Genomic DNA, 13,226 nt, shown 5'->3' on the forward strand with positions numbered 1-13,226 from the left:
TCCACTCTGGCCACAGCGGCGACCACTGTCCTGGGCCAGGGAGTCCCCTTGCAGGACATCTGTCAGGCATCAACGTGGGCCTCGCTGCACATGTTTGCCAAACACTATTGCCTGGACAGCCAAGTCCGGAGAGACGGCTTCTTTGGCCGTTCTGTTCTCCAGGACTTTCTGGTGTGATCTTGGTTCGCAGGCCCACCACCGGGATTGGTATTGCTGGGGTATCTATTCTAAGGTGAGGAATCTAACTAACGTGTTTCTTTCAGATTAACAAGTTACTTACCTTCGGTAATGATATATCTGTAAGAAACATTAGTTAGTTAGATTCCTCACTGCCCCACCCATCCTCCCCGTTCTGCGAACCGATATCTAGGCTTGAGGCCATCCCTTTCAGGGCCTTAGTTTCATGGCACCAGTGTCGGTTTCTTGCATGACTCTGCGTTCCTGGCGCGTAAAGCTATGTACAGAACTGACGTCCGCGCGCTAGGGCGGCGTCTAAGTACTCCGTCATCTTGGCGATCACGACGCCGACAATGGACGCGGAGCCGCAGACGACGCCTACCGACGCGCAGGGGTACTGCTGACGAAAAATCTTTCCGGATCCAGCCTGACGCCCGGGGATATTCTAAGGTAAGGAATCTAACTAATGTTTCTTACAGATATAGTGTTACCGAAGGTAAGTAACTTGTGCTTCATTCTTAAAGCACTTGAGTTTCTAGGCTGTTGATTCCTCTTGTTATTTACATGTGTTATAACACTTATATCTATTAGGTCTGTTATAATTATTGTTCTTACTTTTTGTGCAGGCAATCAGGAACTAGTATTCGTGACTCATGTTGTAAATCCATGTCACTTTTATATACAACGATATTCGAAGAAGAAAACAGCAAATGAATTGGAACAAATCCTCGCTCTCTATTGCAGCAGAAATTGTGGCCCTAGCCCCAATGATGTTTTGGTACTAGGTGATGTATCAACTGTGTTTAGGTAGAAATGTGCAAAAGGCTGCTTGACACGTTTTTCTTTCACTGTGTTTAACCTCTTAGCTGCTGTGGCTTTTCCACCCCCTGCACTAAACTCTTTTTTGATGTTTAGTGCAATTTTTGCTTGGGCCTGCATAACCTTTTTTCTCCATCAAAGATATTCAGGCCACATGTGGGTCCTTTTTTCCCCCTCATCCCTGGAATGCTGAAGATACTCATAGTTTACTCAATTTTTCTTGCTGTGCAAGAAAGCGTATGCCTTTTTTCTCTGAAGAATTACTTCAACAAAATGCTTTCAGTGCTAATATCACTAACTTCCCACCTTTCATGAAGAATCAGTCAAAACCTTTTTTTACTGCAGTTTTTGCATTTTTCTTGGTAGTCAATTTTATCTATTTTTTGCAGTTTCAACCTACTTAAAGTTTTTATTGGAAGCAGATGTGAAACCCATGGTTGAACCTGCAAAGATATACATTTCTGAAAACTATACAAAATTCTGAATTCAAGCAAGAGGCCATTTGTGTAGATTGCATGTGATTTTTTAAAAGAAACTAATTGTTGAATTAAAATGACAGTTTTCATCTGTATTTTTCGTTTAAAGGTCGATTCATAAAAGTAACATACCATTATGTCTGTCAGATTCTTCTGGTTGTTGTGACAAATAGTGTTTGTTTCATTGTCCAAAAAACACACAACTCAGAAGCAACAACTATGCAACTTGTAGTCATTTTTTTTGTGCCAGGCCGCAATCCATATGGTAAATTCTAATGAATGAAAAATGGTAATGAAGACATAGTTTGTATTTTTGAAATGTGCACTTCATTTTGCAGATGCCCCCTCCCCCCACATATACACTCATACTTTTTGCTCCTATTTGAACGACTAGATGCTGGGTTTACATTTGGACAGTGCACTGAAGCCTGCTAACCTGACTTCGGAGTCCGTTTTCTTTCCCTAAAACTATACATGCTCAGTTGTCACCCAATTGACAAGGTCTTTAACACCCCTGTAAGTCACTAGTAAATGGTACCTCTGGTACCCAGGGAATGGTTACTATGCCACCCCAAGGGACCCACACACAAACTGTGTGCATACTGCTATTGCAAGATGTATGAAGTTGTGCAGACTATTTAGAAAACTCGACATGCCACACTCACTGTGTTAATATCAATGTGTGCCTAATATATGTGTAGTGAAGTAGGCTCTTTCTGGCATAGATACCCCCACTTTTTGTCTGGCGTAAGTGTATTGGACTATAGTTCACTGGGATCCTGCTATCCAAGACCGCAGTGGCAGTGCTCTCACCTCTAAATCTCATGGTAAGAACTGTGTACACCCCACATTTGGCATACTGGAGTACCACTGTAAGTACATAGTATTTGGTACTGAGGTACCAGGGCATTGGTACCACAGAGGTCTCCCGTGGGTTGCAGCATGTATTGTGCCACCCATGGGAGTCCATGCAAACTGTCTGCAGAGCTGCCATTGCAGTCTGCGTGAAATGGTGCATGCTTTTTTCACTTTAGATATAAGATTTTCCTTATATCCCGGCACTTCACTTTAAACCAATGTCATCCCTAAGGTAGGCCCTTCAGTTCAAGGGCAGAGTGCCTGGTACTAAGTGTGTGGTTATCCCTGCAAGAGCAGAGGTACCCCTACAAATCCTGGACTCCTTTCTCTGGGCTCAGTAAGTGCAGACAGCCATTTTGAGGTATGTAGTGGGCACTGGCAAGTCGAGATGTCCAGCTACATAATGGCTACCCCAAACCTGGTAATGTTTGGTATTAAACATATTGGAATTATGCTACTTCATTGATTGCAGTGTTAATCGCATGATATCATGTACCGAGGACCCCCCAATACCTACCAGAGCAGCCTTGTTATGTTAGCTGTATTTATACAGCGCATTATTGCAGTAGGGCATCTAAGCGCTGTACCGTATCGACTATGAGTGTCAAACAGGGACTGTCCTCAGAGTTATCAGGAGTTGAATAGCCAGGTCTTTACAGCCTTCATAAAAGAAAGGAGACTGGATGCTTTCTTAATACAGGGAGGAAGTGTATTCCATTCTTTGGACGCTTCCAGCTCGAGGTTCTTTCCGCCCCATTCTACTTGTTTGGATCTAGGCTGTACAAATAGATTTGCAGTGGTTGAGCAAAGCTTTCTAGCAGGGACATACTATTTAAAACTTAGATTAAAAAAACGTCAGGACCGATATTATGAACTGCCTTCTAGATCTGATAGACATCTAGCCGCAGATTCCTTAACTTAGAATATCCCCAGGCGTCAGACTGGATCCGGACTTTTTTTACAGCAGCACCTCTGCGCGCCTGTGACAGCGGCACACGACCCTCACCCTGACGTCCATATACGTGACGTCAGCGAGGTCATATAAGTCCCTCCCGGCGCGCTGCGGTCAGTTTCCTTGTGTGCGGTTCCTCTGGCCTGTTTTCAGGCCTGCCGTTCCTCTGGCCTGTTTTTCAAGCCTTATTTCTACGCTTCGCATCGGGAACAGTGTGCGATGCCCTCGGGCTTTAAATCCTGTACTTCCTGTTCGCGGCAAATATCCGCGACAGACCCGCATCTTATTTGTATGTGGTGTCTGGGCGAGCACCACGACTCCACGGACTGTGAAGCCTGCCAACAACTTAAGCCGAAGTCCCGGGGGGAGCCCCGGATGAAGCTTCTCTCGGCACGACTGCCCCAGTCGGAGTAGTCACGTCCCACGGCCTCTTCAACGCAGTTTCGCCGTCGATCTCCCTCTGGGGCACGAGGCAGTCGTTCACCACTTCTTGGTAAGTTGCTGCGCAGGTCGCCGAGGTCCTCGACCTCCCTTTCATCTGTGTTCAGGTGCATTGGTTCCCGGAATATTCCGGACGTGTGCCCCCGACAGTCGCCCACCCCCCCTCTATTTTCAAAGTTCCATTTTACACACTCACTTGCCCTTGGGGCATGTGTGTGTGCAAGATGTACTCGTATGCAGATTTCCGGGGTGCAACAGAGTGTCCTTTTGACACCCTGGCACCCTTAAAATTGCATTCTCAATTTGCGATTCTCTAATTGAGAATTGCAAATTGAGAATGTGTTCGCATTCATTCCTTTGGGCCTCTAGGCCCATAGGAATGAATGGGGAGGTATTCCTTAATTGCGACTCGCAATTTGCGAGTCGCAATTAAGGAATGTTTAGAAATCGCTATTTTTTTTTTAAGCGATTTCTACATGCATAGCCTTTTGCTAGTCCATATTAGCGAATCCTTATTTTTCGCTAATAAGGAATCGCAAATGGCCTTGTTGATGCATGTGCCAGTAAGTCATTAGTACAGCAAAAGAAATATATTCATCAATTCATTAGCTCAGAAATTTCAATCCATTAGAAATAGCAACACTAATACATTTTAATAAACGTGCAAGTGCCTAGAAGGCAGACCTGAAATGAGAAAACTAAAAATCCACGAATTACAATTCTTAAAGTGCATTAAATGCAATGAAAGGGTGCAATTTCATGGCCCTGGGGTACTGGACCAAGGCAGCTGAATTTGCGGGGTTGCTTACTGCAAAATTGTGACAAAATAGACGTGTAAACGATAGAAATTGAATGCTAGGAATGCACACGTTAAGTTAGGAGGAACAAACTTTATTGGTTTGCAATTGCAATAATGTTTTAGAATAAGGGCAATCCATAGGAGAGAGGAAGAGACAATTTCAAAGTACAATAGGCAAGTAGAGCTTCAGCCAAAGATGCTGGAAAGATGGCTGAAGGCGACCACACAGGTGTTAGCTACCCAAGGGGTCACTGCAGCGGGGTAGTCAGTTGAATGGACTGAGGAGCAGATCATAATTACTCTTTCAATGATGAACTATTGACCACAAAATGACGACATTATCAGGTGCCTCTGACCTATTGGACATGACGCATTTTGGTCTCTTCTCGGAAACATTTAAGAAAACAGAAGTGTAACCCATGCTACAAAAAGTTTCACAAAAGGTCACAGGATGTTTGACCATGAATCATAATGAAATTGAACATCTATTGAACAGGATTTGCATCACTTCAGGGAAACTTTTATAAGAAAGAGGAACATTTAGAACGATATAGGTCATATTCTCATGCCATGTTTGCATGTCTTAGTTACATCAAAGCTAGCAACAGATACAATAATATGAAAGATTGACAGATGGCATGTGGCCCCCACCATCAGGTATTGCGTGATGTCTCTTGTAGCTCGTGAAGTTCCCTATTCTTTTGGTATCTATGTGGGTGTAAGTGAAGAGCACATCGAGGGAGTGGGGGGCCCGGGGGAGCTGGGCCTCGCTGAGGAGATGTAGTGTGAGTCACACACTTTGGGGCCTCTTCATAAAAAAAGAACAGCTGGGACAGTTTGGTAAACTTAACGGATTCCTATATACTAGCTGGTGAGGCCTTATCTGGGCCTCATGCCTCAGGTGTGGGCAGAATTGGCCTAGGGTACTATATGATAAAAAATAGACCCTGTTTAATCGGACTGCCGGTGGGTTCGCCCCCGGCGTCAGATGAGCCTTTGCCCTCTAGGGATGTCTGAGATGTGGTATTGTCGGGGTGCGACCCGGCTTGGTCCTCCTGTACGGCCCATTGCACCCCTGCCACACCACATAGTCCCGTGGGGCTCCCTGTGGCATTGCAGGTGGTTGCTGGTGCTCAAAGCGTCGCTTTGAGCACACCTCGGCCTTCTGGGCAGGCGGCCGCCTGTCCGGAGCCCAAGACAGCGCCGTGTAGGCGCCGTAGACTCTCCTCCCCGACTTTGCCTCCGCTTCTTTCTCCGGAGTCGGAGCCTGTTGCGGTTGAGGCGGCGCCGGAGGTTTGCCAACCCCCCCCCCCCCCCCCCCCCCCCCCCCCCCAAACGGCTCCGGCGCCTTCTCCTTCTCCGGAAGGTGAACTTGTCTCCTCACCAGTCTGGGGTGGGGCTGAGTCGGACGGAGCAGACTCAATGCCGGATGGAGTCGAGTCGGCGCCGGAAAAAGTTTGGTCGGTGCCTACTAAAGTGGCTTTCGCATCGACGCCGGGTTGACAACTCTTCGGAGGTGTCCGGAGAGAGTTTGGCGTCGCCCTCACGCTTGGCGATGCTGTATGTATTCTTGCCTGTGCCTCCCCTAGAGTATGTGAATCCGGCAGGGTCCCCACCTTCTCAAGAGCACCTGCACCGGCAGGCTCCTCGCCTCCTCAAGAGCCTCATCAGGACCCCCATTCGTCAATGGGGCTCCCTTCAGTTGAGCATTGGTCGCACCCTCACTGTCTTGGGAGGGTTAGCTTACAGCCCTCACCTACTGATGAGCTACTATCCCCTCCTCGGAGGGCTACCAAGGCTGGTGCAGCTTTCCTCAGTGTGGTCTCTATGGCCACTCGGGTTTTGAACATGCAGCCCCCTTCGGCGCCCTTGTCTGTGGACCCTTTAGTTGATGTCCTTCACTGTGGGTCAGGGAATGTGGAACCGCTTCTTCCCTTCGAAGCTTCTCTTTATGATGCTCTTTTGGGAACCTTGGTTTGGCCAGCTTCTGGTGACCCGGTGGCTCGTTCGGTCTTACACCGCCACCGTCCTGCTCCACATGATCCGGTCTGCTTATTTGTGCAGGGGCTTGTTTTGCAAACAGCCTTCCCTGCCTTGACCTGGTTATTGCTTCTTCCCTCCCGGGAGTCCAGATGACTTGAGTCATGGGGTCGGAACATCTTTGCCTCCACTAGTGCTGCACTACGGTCACTAAATACAGTGTGAGTCCTGGCTTGGGGTAACTCTGCCCTGTGGGACTTGCAGAGTCTTTATTCTCCACCAGCGCTGAAGGCGCTCGTGTTGACCTGCTTAATCTTCTCCGGGATGGCCGTGACCTTGCTGAGTTTTCAATCCTCTCTGCCTTGGATACTGCTGATTCCTTGGGCTGGGCTATGGCTGGTTCAGTCGCCTTGCGGCGCCATGCTTGGTTACGAGATAGCGTCTTCTCAGAAAATATCCGGGAGGGACTTGTTGATTTACCCTGTGATGGGGTTTTATTGTTTGACGCACACGCCGATTTGGCTGTTCAGCGCCTCTTGATGCGTTCTGTGTTTTAGGCTGAAAGTAAGACTCATGTTTTCCTTTTGCATGGCCGGAGGTGATTACCCTTTCATTTTTCATCTCTTGGATGCATTATGCATTTTAAACTGGCGGTTAACCTGCTGTGCCAATGTTCCACAGATAGTTTCTCTGACTGTGGCTTGCCCTTATGAATGTGTTCCCCGTTGCTGGGGGGGGTACATAATCCGTGTGGGGTACTTGGTTGCTAATATATAGCTCTGTTAAGTCAAGTGGACCTACGAGTTTCTTTGCCCTCTAGTGCCCTCCGGTGCTCTTTTCTGCCGTTGTACGGTGCTCAATGCGGTGCCTTGGCGTCATCTTTACGTCATTGGTCATCTTCCTTTATTCTCCTCTTCAGAGGTTTTTCAGGGTGTTCATCACGCTTTAACGGCAGCTTCCGTCTGCCATTACGGTAACGGTAACAGGTGTGTTCCTCTGCAACGATGTTGTATAGTCGTGGCTAGTTTACCTGTTTTTTGCTATATATATCTGTAATTAGGTGTATATATACCAGTGCCTTGGGTACCCTTCTTCCTACTCTTCAACTCTCTTTGAGGCTGTAAGGTCTGGTCCGAAGTCTCCATGTTCCAGGGACTTTCTGGTGATGTATGTGGCGTTACCAATAAGGCCCCTTTTTGTGTTTCGCTTGCTGGGGTAGTTTCCCAGTTTTATGCTGTTCCCTTCTTTGCGTTCACTTACTGAACGATTCTGTCTTCTGGACAAGGGTTACTTTCCTTCCAGGTGGTGGGTGTGGTCTGAAATTCTGCAATTATTCATCAGTTACTACGTCTTAGTACTTTGGTGCTTTTGCTGCACCTTCCTTCGGCTGTGCTATATTGTATCAGCTGGGCATACGGGACGGCTCTTCTAATGTCAGTTGTCCTAGTTCTCCACCCTGCATATCTGTATTTCGTGTGTTGGTTCTCTCCTTGGTCTTACCGCGGCCTGGTCGAGCAGCCTTATGCTTATTTTATCTACGCCAGTTTATGGTCTCCTTAGCTGTTTGCTCTTTCGCATGTTTCTGTGGTGGCCTGCGTCAGCAGGCTTAAGATTGTTACTGTTGGCCCCTGTTCCCCCTTTTGGGACTGGGTGTGCACTTGGCGTGTTTCCTGTCTCTGCCTGCAATTTTAAAAACATTGCTAATTTCTTTCTCTTGACCTTGGGTTCTTGGCTGTAGCCTCTCCAGCCTTCCTTCCGTGGGCTCGCCTGGTAGGCTCTGGTTGCATGTTTCTTCTCAACCTTTGGTCAGTGTTCACATAGTGTACAATTAGAGAGTGGTCCTTCCCCTCTTTTTCTTTTGTTCTGGTATATGGCTGGTTTCATTTCTACCTGTCAGACTTATACAGGTATGGTGTAGCACCATTATGGCCTTTTTGGGTTGTCTTGCATCCCATTATCTTTTGCTCTTTCGAGCTATTTGGGTTGCTGTCTAGCTGTTCCGCCACAGCCTTCCCCATTGTCCGTCACTGTTGTCGGCTCAAATGCTTGGCACTTTCTGTTGTTCTGTCGCAGACCCACCTCCCCTTTGGGGTATGGCTGTGGTATCTATTCTAAGTTCAGGAATCTGCGGCTAGATGTCTCTATCAGATGTACGAGTTACTTACCTTCGGTAACGATGTATCTGGTAGAGACGTTGTCTAGCCGCAGATTCCTTAACGCCCACCCAGCCTCCCCGTTCTGCGAGGACCTTGCCAAGCGGGGTTCTCTTTTGGCCTCCCTTTTACAGTTGGCATTGATGTTTTTCTCTCATGGTGCTCACATTATTTTGTCCCTTTGAGATTTACCATGATACAGCTGACTCCCTCTAAAGGGTTTCTGTTACCATAATACAGTTGACTCCCTTTCAAGGGTTTCTTGTCTGTAAAATGACGCCTTTTTGATTGACTTTCACTAGGAGATTCCTCTTCATTTTCTTATCTTCTCTTGCTGCCTTCCCGCCTTCTCTATTGGCTCGGGGTTCTGGTCTCCTCTACAGTAGTCTTCTTTGGGGTTCTGTTGACTTCTGTCTCAAACCTACATTACTATAGGGGCAGTGGCAGTCTTTCATACCTTCCTGCGGTGGACTGTTCTTTCTGTGCTCTGTTCTTGCTAGACAACACAGTTCTACATGGTACTGACAGTCTATTACTGTCTGTCTGTCTGTTCTGCATGGTAATAGCTGTCTTTCTATCTGTTGAGATATTCTTCCCTTGTTGAACTTGGTAAGAGTCTTCGCTTAGCTTACGGAGTTCTTTCTCGCAGCTTTTTCACTTACATGTAGGCAGTGTCTAATTCTGTCTTTTACGATGGTGTCTTGCACTATCTTCCTTATTTATTCACAGATTATCATCCCTCGCGCACTGTTCCGATACTTTCACAGTTTTTTTGTTGGTGGCCCCGCGTCGTGTCACGGAAAGGTTTCTTGGAAGAAAACGGACGTCAGCGCGCCGGGAGGGACTTATATGACCTCGCTGACGTCACGTACGTGGACGACGTCCAAGTGGGGTCGTGTGGCGCCGTCCCCCGGCGTGCAGAGGTGCTGCCTCAAAAAAATTACGGATCCAGTCTGACGCCTAAGTTAAGGAATCTGCGGCTAGACAATGTCTCTACCAGATACATCGTTACCGAAGGTAAGTAACTCGTACGTTAAACATAACACCTTAAAAGTGATTCTTTGTTTTACAGGAAGCCGAAGCAGATTTTTCAGATCTTGGGAAACTGAACGGAATTTAGGAATTTTCAGCAAAAGATTTGCCTCAGGGTTTTGTAAGACCTAGAGTTTGTTTGTTATACTTATGAGTGGTCAGAAGCAGACAGTTGCGATTATCTATTTTAGGATTAGCAAGGTAACAAATGTCTTCTGCAAATTGGCAGGTATGAAAGGCAGAATTTTTTTGATTATTCTAAGGGTGTTAAATGTGGAAGAAGTACGTTTATTTATATGATCAGTAAAATCAAGTTTAGTATCAATGGGCAATCCCAAGTTTCAAACCTTTTCCACTGGAAGGGGAGTCGGGCCCATAGAAGTTGGCCTGGCTGACGGACCCCAAAAGGGCGATTTTGGTCCAAAAAGTAGTACCTCTGTGTTTTCTGCATTCAGTTTAAGGCAGTTTCTGTCCATCCAATCGTGGACAGCTATCATACAGTTCTGAAATCTGTTTCCAGTGTTGGCATCATTTTTCCCAATGGAGATAACTATTCAGGTGTTGTCAGCATAGGATGCGAGTGAAATTCCAAAACTTCTCATCAGATCTGCTAACGGGGAAACATAAATGTTAAAAAGACTAGGGCTCAGTGAGAATCTCTATGGGACTCCTTATGGCAGGGATAAAGAGTGGGAAGTGAAATTCTCTAGCTTCACTACTTGCTCCTCATCCGCTAGATAGGATTTTAATATGTTCCAGGCCTGACCTGTGAATTTTTTATTTTATATATTTGAGGAGTTTTGTATAATGCTAGCCAGACCCGAGGGTATTGGAGCGCTTCACAACAGTTTTTGAGCAAGATTCATGCAATAAAGCAGTATTCTATATATAGGTTCGGGAGTCTGAGTGTGCTGAGCAGTATTGAAGGTAGTACACGAGGTCCTTGGTCTAAAGCCTGCCTGATCTTTTCGGTTGCTTTGAGCAAAGCTGTCTTCGTACTATGGCCCCTCCGGAAGCCAAATTGTGTACTATCCAAAAGTTTGTTGTTCTAGATAAAAGATCCCAGTTGATCATTCAGAAATTTTTACGCTATTTTGGCTGGTAATGGAAGATGGGAGATAGTTGCACGGGTCATTCTGATCAAGATGACTGGAGTATGCAGACCATGTGAATCGACAGCTCTGCATGCCAAGAACAGATGCTTATTGGGTAAGTAAAATTATCCTTTTTTTGAGGCATGTGTGCTGTAGATACACATGCTTTGCATACTCCTGCCATGGGTGTTGGGTCCGGATGTTAGCAAATTGTTTTTCTTCGAAGAAGTCTTTCCTAGTCACAAGGTTAGGTGACTCCTCCTTTCGGTGATAGTGTGCATGGTTGACTCCATTGTTAGATTGTTTTTTCCGCCATCGGGTTCGGATGTGTGTTACTGCTCTCCAGTTCAAAACCATTCTTTGCGTTCGCCCCAACTCGCAATCCTCTACGGTCTTGTTTTGTTTGCGTTTCCCGCTTCTCCGTGTATCGTTCCGGCAACGGCATCGACTATTCAATCAGAAAACTTCGTGGACGCCTTCAGGCCTAACTATGCAGAGTCTGCTCTGTGTCAATCGATCGGACTCAGTTTAAATTCTGTACTTGGTGCCAAGCGAAGTATCTGCGCACCAACTCACACAAAGTGTGCAACTTGTGCTTGTCTCCTGAGCACAAAGACGACTGTGATGCTTGCAGATCCATTCGATCAAAGAAAACTCTTTGCGATCATCAGGCTTGACGTCGAGAGATGCAGCGTCGAAGCATCAAAGATGCGGTGAACATCTTCGGTCAAATTCCGGCTAAGAAGACATTGAGGCATCAGCGGGAAAAGAGTAGGAAGCCTTCACTGAATAAGACTCGGAGCTTGAGATAGACCTCACTGACAAAGATCTGCCACAGGGACAAGGTGACGTGAGTATCGAAGACCCCTTGCCCCCACAATCGACTCCAAAAAAACACACCGCTTCGACACCACCGATGCCAAGGTGGGCACCGAGATGAAGTTTGACACCCCGCCTCCGGGCCCTACCCCACAACAGGCCCGAATCAAAGCCCTCCAGCTCTGGACACAAGGCTGGTTCCGAGCCGAAATCCTCCATGCTGAAAGCTAAGCAACATTCGGAGCCGAAACCTTCCGCGTTGAAACACCAGCTTTCGCCGGTGCTGAAAACGCCGAAACAGAAAGTTACCCCCTCAGATCTGCATATAGACATTATTCAATTAACACCAGATCCCAAGCAAAGAAGCCGTATATTAACCCTTAGACTGGCCATATTCACACCAAGCCGCCTTACAAACGCAAGGTTTCTGATGAGGACACTTCTTACAAGATCCCTTCAAGAAGGAAATCTGTTGCTACAAGTACTTTTCATCTACCATCACCACCATCTCCACTGCCTCCTTCTCCACCTGCGAATCCCTTGCAAATTACACCTCAGGATTCTACACAATCTCAACATGATGATGACGATGCTGATGACGGGGTGATGCTTCTCCCAATAGATCTATGGACAGATTATACAATTGATCCCCCAGCAGATAATGATCCAGATCTTTACCCAGCCAAGCCATCAAATCCAGACAACAATGCATCCCACTAAGAACTCATTGCCAGGGCTGCACAATATCATGGGGTGGCACGATACAGAATCACTAGAGGAAGATTTTTTGTTTGAAACTTAAGGAACCAGACATAGGTTATCACAAACACTTCCCATTCTTAAAGGCATGATGAGACACTGTGATGAGATCTTTAAGGACCCAGTGGGAACACGCATTTTGACTCCCAAGGGTTGACAAAAAATATAAGGCCTGCCCTACAGACCCAGTATTTATCAAGGGGCAGTTGCCATTAGATTCCCTGGTAGTGTCTAATGCTCGTAAGCGGGCGAATTCCCAGACATCAGGCGATGCGCCTCCGCCAGATAAGGAGTCTAAGTTAATTGATGCTTCTGGCAAGCGCATAGCTACTCAAGCTGCGAATCAATGGCGCATTGCAAATACACAGGGTATTTTAGCCAGGTACGACAGGGCACACTGGGATGAGATGGAGCAATTGCTTCAATATCTCCCAGACGAGCTCAAAGATAAGGCACAGGATTTAGTAAATACAGGTAAACTCATTTCTAATTCCTCTATACGATGTGCTCTAGATGCTGCAGACACTACGGCTATAGAAGTTAATACTAGCATCTTGCTCAGGAGATACGCTTGGTTCAGAATTTCTTAAGTTAAACAATCCATCTTTAATACTCCTTTTGATAAAGAAAATCTTTTTTGTCCAAACGAAGATCAAGCGTTAGAGAAAATGAAAAAGACACTGTGTCCAAGTCCATCGGAGCGCTCCAATCTCTGTTCATCAGAGGCTCCTTTCGTCGCTCCTTATACAGAGGAGGGTCTAAAACCCCATCCACAGACCAGAATGCCTCAACCTATAAAGGTAACAACGAGTCCTCTACTGCCAGAGGATTGTTTTGAAGATTTTATATAGGCAACAACTTCAAGGG

At 46.5% G+C, this 13,226-nt stretch overlaps 1 protein-coding gene across 1 annotated transcript in view; it reads left to right on the forward strand.

Annotated features, from left to right (window-relative positions):
* Nucleotides 1–13,226, forward strand: part of RNF17 (ring finger protein 17) — a 2,644,767-nt gene that overhangs the window by 1,012,403 nt on the left and 1,619,138 nt on the right. The window contains exon 15 of the mRNA XM_085621540.1: nucleotides 804–962. Coding sequence (XP_085477666.1) covers nucleotides 804–962 — 159 coding nt within the window. The remainder of the gene's footprint in view (nucleotides 1–803; nucleotides 963–13,226) is intronic.

The sequence above is a fragment of the Triturus cristatus genome, chromosome 8 (assembly GCF_964204655.1).
Source record: "Triturus cristatus chromosome 8, aTriCri1.1, whole genome shotgun sequence".
NCBI lineage: Eukaryota > Metazoa > Chordata > Amphibia > Caudata > Salamandridae > Triturus > Triturus cristatus.